Below are 7,161 nucleotides of genomic sequence, written 5' to 3'. Positions count from 1 at the left end.
TAATGAATTGTCAACTGTCGTATGTCGGTTGTCAGTGTCACGTTGATATATCAATTGTCAAAGTAGATAATTAATTAATTAAAATCTGGCAAAGAAAACAACAAAATTAAGCACATTGTTATCAACTAATTCGCACTCTATGTATGTACATATCTAATTTAAATACAATGTTTTGAATGAGCTTACCAAAGACAAAAACGTATCATTTGTCAGTAAATAAGGTTATGTTTATATTCTGATAAGACAGCAGCAATTATTTCTTTAATATATTAATGATGTTTAGGTGGAGGAAAGTTGTTTGTACCGCCACACTGATTTGTGAGCATTCAAGAGAGATTCGTCGAGGAATAAAGACCGTTTCTATAATGAACAATAAATTTAAACTACCGTCGCGATATGGAGCCGGCGAAGAAAGTGTCTGGTAAGTTTATTTTATTCATATCTTTATCAATGCGTTGCTCGATTACGCAATTGCATCTTTTAAATGTTATCTCTACTCTCATAGATATTTGTCGAGAGAAATTTAAGTTTCTTATGCTATATTTTGTCGACCCAAATAATAATTTTACTTATTTGATTAAAAATATTTATTGGACTGTTTATCAACGACAAGTTGGTGAAAGTCATAAATAAAGCTCGTTCTATTTTGCTTATCAAACTTTAATTGCTTCCTTTAAGATAAGCATTTAACATTTGAACCATATTATACCAAATTATAAAATCTATCTTTTGTATCTATAAAATACAAAAATGGAATAATATGCCAAAAAATGGTAGACCAAACATTTGCACGATGAAAAATTACCCACCAGGAACAACCAAACAATATTTTTTACCCATCTATGACAGACATGACTATAAGATATTATATTACATTGTTAATTAGTAATTACCATTAATTAACTATGTAACTACATATAATTAACAATGTTTGTAACACAATTTTGTTCCCTTTTGCACTTCCCTATTGTTTAAATTAATGTACAAAATTGCAGGGTGGAATATATTCAATTGGCAGCAGACTACAAGCCAGCCGTTAATCTCGGCCAGGGCTTCCCGGACTTCCCCCCACCAGACCATGTGACTAAAGCCCTCAGCGAAATAGCCACAGGGGAGAATTGTCTACTTAATCAGTATACCAGAGGATTTGTGAGTTTCTTTTTTATATGTACTAGAATCTAGATAATAGATAATTAATTATTGCTCATACACAAAATTAACATAACACACAGAAGAAAAAACTAAGAAAAGTATGTTCAGGTGGCAATCTTATAGCTAACAATCCTTCTACTATCTTGTATTACAATTAAATCCAAAGACAACAACCAAATACATAATATACTAGCTTTCCGCCGGCGGCTCCGCCCGTGTTTTCAAAGAAAAACTCGCATAGTTCCCGTTCCCGTGGAATTTCCGGGATAAAACCTATACCCCTATATAACCTAACATATAACATATAACCTAAAGAATTTTTAAAATCGGTCCAGTAGTTTATGAGCCTATTCATTACAATCAAACAAAGAAACAAACAAAGTTTTCTTCTTTATAATATTAGTGTAGATATGATTTTGTATTGAAAGTAAGTCCAAAGACAACAACCAAACTAACTAACTAGCTGTGCCGAATAGTTTTACACACAGAAAAAAGTGTTTCTCTAGTTTATGTGTTACTCTGGTACATAACCTACATCACTGCAAAGTATCATCCAAATCTGCTCTGTGATTTTGACATGAAAGAGGAACAAACATACATATAATAAACATCTTTCATCTCAAACTTTCATATTCATGTGGGTATTTGATAAACTTATAAATCAATATGATAAACTTACAAATGAATGTAACAATTTCATAAGATTAAATAAATTTATGAAACAATTTACTTCCTTATCTGCTGAGTTGAATGCCATGGTTTTTTTATCATGAAAATAAATTTACCTACCCATATCACATTTAAGATAAACATAACATTCTTCAACTATGGGGGTCTTATAACATTTACATCTTTACAATTTATTTATTTAAATAAAACACACAAACACCTATATATTTTAAAAAAATTGTCATAATTTTTTTGACACACATATCGAACTGCGGATGTTTTTGCCTGTAGATTCAATTTTAAACCACTTTAAACTGACATAATTAATTCAACACTTATCAAGAATTGATAACAATACAATAATTTAATCTTATTACAGTATGTTTTAGCGATATTTATTGTATTTATTTGCAACACAACTATTATAAAAAAATGTTTATATTCAAGTTATTTTATTTTTATGTTTTATTTCTCAGGGACATCCAAGATTAGTACAAAATTTGGCAAAAGTATATTCGCCGCTGATTAATCGTCAATTAGATCCATTCAAAGAGATTCTAGTAACAAGTGGAGCATATGAAGCATTGTTCTCTACTATTTTAGGTACTGACTAATGAGTTATTTTATTATTATTTTTAATTACAAATAGTTGTAAAATGGGCTTTGTAGAGTTGCCACACATAAAAGAAGTTTAATATGTTAATCCAAATAATAATAATTAGATAATTTTACATATGTATAAAATTTCTTCTGTTTTTGACTGATAATAATACAAAATACAGACTTTACATTTCATGCAATATTATTACATTGAAATTGCTAATTATGGCTTAAAACATTTGCTTAGAATCTTATTATGGACAATAATTATTTATTAACCTTGTCCGCCTTTTATGAATAAACTACTTTTTCACTTTAATTCAGCGCTTTGAAATACATAATGCTGTTAGACTATATACTGGTCAAGGACATGACATGTGATTCAAAATACAAAAACGCGTACAGACATTCGTTTACAAACTTTGATATAAAACGGCGTTGTATAAAATATTCATTGAAATCAACACCTTATTCCGATGTAGAAACGATCAAAATTCAAAATCCATTGCACTCATAAGTAAACTCTGCCTTATACACGCGTAGGCAATGTTTTGTTTCAGACAACTTTTGAACATTGTGATTGTGAATCTTTTTTTAAGCTATTGCATAGCTTCTATCGCGTGCCTTGAGCGCGGGGACCGAATCGAGAAATTCCGTAACGAAAAAACCTCACGCTCCCCACTCCGACGGGCGCGGACGTGTGGCTTGAAGGCATAGCATGCAATAGCTTTACCGCGGCAGTCCCCGAGTGCCACGCGTCTTTTTTTCTACGTTTATAAACTATTGCTATATGTTTCAGGTCACGTGGACACCGGTGATGAAGTGATAGTGATTGAACCATTCTTCGATTGTTACGACTTCATGATCAAATCGGCTGGTGGTGTGCCGAAATTCATTGCTTTGAAACCTGTTAGTATGTTATTATTTCTAGTTTGGTACAGACAGAAAAAAGTAAAACAAAAAAGTGTAACTTACCTGATTGATATTTAATGAGTGATAATGACATGGAAACTAATAGTACGGGATACATCGCCCATTTTTGCAAGTGATTACTATCAAGCTAATTTTTCGTGAGTAGCTTTATTTTGATGAGATGCCCAATAATTTCATGTACGAAACTCTCGATTGTGGTAGCTTACAGAGGTAACAAGGATAAAAAATTTTGATTTGACGGTTCTCAAATATTTATTACGCAATTTGTAGGACAATATGTCTGTTGAATTATATAAGTATTAAATAAGTGAAAATAAAAAAATCAGCTGGTTAGTAATCATTTATGATGACTTCGTTATCGATACACATTGGAAAGGGGGACTCTTTGATCAAACCATAGATTTTGTAGGACAAATATTTTTTCGAATAATTTAGATAATTATCTTGAGATTGAACAAAAAAAAACATTCAGTTAGTAATTAATATTTGAGAACCATCAAATCAAAATATTTTATCCTTGTTTCCTCTGGTAGCTACCACAATCCAGAGTTTTGTACATGAAATTATTGGGCATCTCATCAAAATAAAGCTACTCACGAAAAATTAGCTTGATAGTAATCACTTGCAAAAATGGGCGATGTATCCCGGACTATAATTAATGAAAAGAAACAATTATCTATATATATAAAAGAAAGTCGTGTTAGTTACTCCACTTATAACTCAAGAACGGCTGAACCGATTTAGCTGAAAATTGGCAGGGAGGTAGTTTAGAGCCAAGAGAAGGACATAGGATACTTAATATGTACCACAGGCGAAGCCGGGGCGGAACACTAGTTTTATATACTTTTGGTTATAACGCATTTATCTTTTTTATAATTAGTTGTAAAAATTGAAAAGGTAATTTTAATAAAAAAATGAGTTCCTTTTAAAATTCCGCATAATATACACAAATATATATTTTTAATTACCTTAAATTTGTCTCCCAGAAATCAACAGAAGGCGAACAAACATCAGCCAACTGGGTGTTAGATGAAAAGGAACTAGCCTCCCTTTTCACCCCCAAAACCAAGATGCTGCTCCTCAACACCCCCCACAACCCCCTGGGGAAGGTCTTCACGAGGCATGAGCTTGAGATGATAGCAGACTTGTGCAAAAAGCATGACGTGTTGTGTGTAGCCGATGAGGTGTATGAGTGGATGGTGTATGAACCCAAAAAACATATTAGGATAGGTAAGAGATTAAGGGTCTTTTATTTTATAATTTATATCTTGTATTGTTACCTCTTGATGAAACTGCATTTAATAGTAAAGAAACACACAATTTCTTAAGTCCACATTATTTAGATTGTTATTACAATAAACTTCGTCTGGTTTCAAAACATCATCGTCAGGTATCTTTTATTTGTACAAGATGATTCTTTTATAAAAATGAATTTGCACCAAAGGGATATTTTTTTCCAATTTTGCAACTTTTTTCTGTGATATAACGCTCAGCTCTCGTTTCGTGTTGCTAAATAATATTAGTTGTGCATTTTAAAAGTCATATTATTATATATTACTAGCGGTCCGCCCCGGCTTCGCCCGTGGTACATATGAAAAATAGATGTTGGCCGATTCTCAGACTTACCCGATATGCACAGAAAATTTCATGAGAATCGGTCCACCCGTTTCGGAGGAGTATGCAGACTAACATTGTGACACGAGAATTTTATGTATAAGATTATATTTTATAACTTTATTAATATTCCACTGCGCGCTTGGTCCGCAGACATCATATTCGATGTTTTATTTTAATTTATTATAAATTTTTATTTTTCTATACTTATATTTTTTTTTCAGGAACACTCCCCGGCATGTGGGAGCGCACCATCACAATCGGTTCAGCCGGCAAGACGTTCTCGGTGACCGGATGGAAAATCGGATGGGCGTACGGACCAGCTACTTTGATGAAGAACCTTCAAGTGGTCCATCAGAACTGTGTGTACACTTGCTGTACTCCTGTACAGGTGAGATTTAGTCCCAACTTTTCTAATTTCTAGGGTTTTATGTATTTCTTATGCGAATACCAATAAAATACATTATTTCTATGATTAAATAGTATTCCAATCAAAATTGAAATCATTGGACAAAAACTGACGGATTTTTTGTGTATGATTTTATTTTTAGACAGAATGGCTCACATATTTATAATGTATACGTGCGATGTCGCAGATCGGCTCAATGCTTTCCTGTTATTTCAAAATTTGTGAGCCATTTTTCAAGTGGAACTTCTTTAGGCGCGTTGTGATTAAAATTTCAAGGTCGCGTCATGGTAATACCGTCAAGTCATAGAGTATAGCGATTTTGGTATCTTTGAATCTTGCGAAAGAAGTTTCACTTCTTTTTTTTCATCCTAGTACTATAAATCCCTAATTCCTCCCAGGAAGCAGTAGCCCGTTCGCTCGAGTTCGAACTGGCGCGTGTGAACAGTCCCGACTGTTTCTTCGTGTCTCTAGCGCGGGATCTGTTGGCCAAGCGCGATAACCTCGTGCGTGTGTTGAGGGAAAACGGATTTGAACCCACTGTACCCGAGGGAGGGTACTTTATTGTAGCCAATTGGACTGGCTTGAGTGAGTAGTTTTTGTAACTTATCACTACATAGTATTAACTTTAAAGCAAAGTCGCTTACCGCATCTATCCTAAATGTATCTTTAAAACTGAATGGATAGTGGTAAAAAAAAATTGTTGAATCGATTTTTTTTTCAGTGTGTTGTTAGTCTAAATTTGTTGATAGCTTTGTTTGTTGTATTTGTCTTTAAATGAAAAATAAATGCTGCATTTTGTTATTTAAATTATTTTAGATTATTTAAGGCATGCAATTTATTAATTACTAGCATTTTTACAAATTTTACAAAATTTTGTTTTCTTAACCTATAAAATGTTTTCTTCATATTTCACACATTTCTATTTAAAAAACGAAATATTTAAATGTTTCGAAATATTTTAATGCTTACGTAAAAACTCAGTAATCGAATAATAATAATTGTTATAAACATTTAAATTTCCAGAAAACAAAATAGACCTCTCCACGGAACCAGACAAGTACAAAGACTACAAGTTCACCAAAAAGTTCGCGAAAGAAGCGAGCGTGCTAACTATACCACCTTCCGCGTTTTATTCCGAACAACACAAGCATTTAGGAGAGGACTTCGTTAGATTCTGCTTTATTAAGGTAATTAATTTAGGTATTCTAGAATTTTCTAGTTAGCAGTTGTTTTCACAAGAACTTGTAAACCGTAAAAATAAAAAAAGTAAAAATTTACCCTAGTATTAGATTGTATTTTTTCAGCATTCTTTCAATTGAAAAACAGATCAATACATATTGTATTTAAGCTATAATTTTTTTTATTATTTTTCAAATATAAATATTTATTTATTTATTACTCTTCAATAAAACTATACGTATAAAACTTATTGCTAATATAAGTATACAAAACAAAAAGATAGTATAGTTTAATAGGCGGCCTTATCACTTAGATTTTAGAATATTCTGTATTTACAGATAGCTTTGTAGTTCATTGATCTATTGATTAACTTTTTTCAGGCTAGATGGCGTTGGCATTGGGTCAATATTAGAAATCTGTCAAAAATATTAAATGTTTTTTCTTATTGCAGAAAGACGAAAACCTCGCCTTAACAGAAAAACTTCTCAAGGAGTGGAACGCCAAGAAGAAATAGAATACTCAGAAACGAAGAAAATTAATTATATAATAAAGAAATAAGGATTTATACTCTTTTTACTGTTTGTACTCAACTAAGTCCAAAATTG

The 7,161-nt window shown here is 32.1% G+C and overlaps 1 protein-coding gene across 2 annotated transcripts; it reads left to right on the top strand.

Annotated features, from left to right (window-relative positions):
• Positions 1-22: 22 nt before the first annotated feature.
• Positions 23-7,100, top strand: Kyat (Kynurenine aminotransferase). 2 transcript variants are annotated; one of them, XM_089713612.1, is made up of 10 exons: positions 23-141; positions 284-421; positions 996-1,149; positions 2,298-2,424; positions 3,221-3,330; positions 4,341-4,584; positions 5,193-5,359; positions 5,776-5,962; positions 6,401-6,564; positions 7,008-7,100. In XM_089713612.1, coding segments are annotated over exons 1-10 (1,356 nt in total). In that variant the 5' UTR covers positions 23-139; the 3' UTR covers positions 7,071-7,100. The 2 variants fall into 2 exon arrangements, with proteins under 2 accessions (XP_089569738.1, XP_089569730.1); XM_089713604.1 differs by lacking the exon at positions 23-141.
• The last annotated feature ends 61 nt before the right edge of the window (positions 7,101-7,161 follow it).

The sequence above is a fragment of the Colias philodice genome, chromosome 3 (assembly GCF_061535455.1).
Source record: "Colias philodice isolate Cphi_HAF_F1 chromosome 3, ilColPhil1 Martin Lab GWU primary, whole genome shotgun sequence".
NCBI lineage: Eukaryota > Metazoa > Arthropoda > Insecta > Lepidoptera > Pieridae > Colias > Colias philodice.
This window is presented reverse-complemented; position numbering and strand designations above follow the sequence as displayed.

Bases quoted from the DNA above. Each gene is read 5' to 3' on its own strand.
- Kyat (XM_089713612.1), top strand. The intron at 2,425-3,220 runs GTACTGACTAAT...TATATGTTTCAG, and splicing joins ATTGTTCTCTACTATTTTAG to GTCACGTGGACACCGGTGAT. The intron at 6,565-7,007 runs GTAATTAATTTA...TTCTTATTGCAG, and splicing joins TTAGATTCTGCTTTATTAAG to AAAGACGAAAACCTCGCCTT.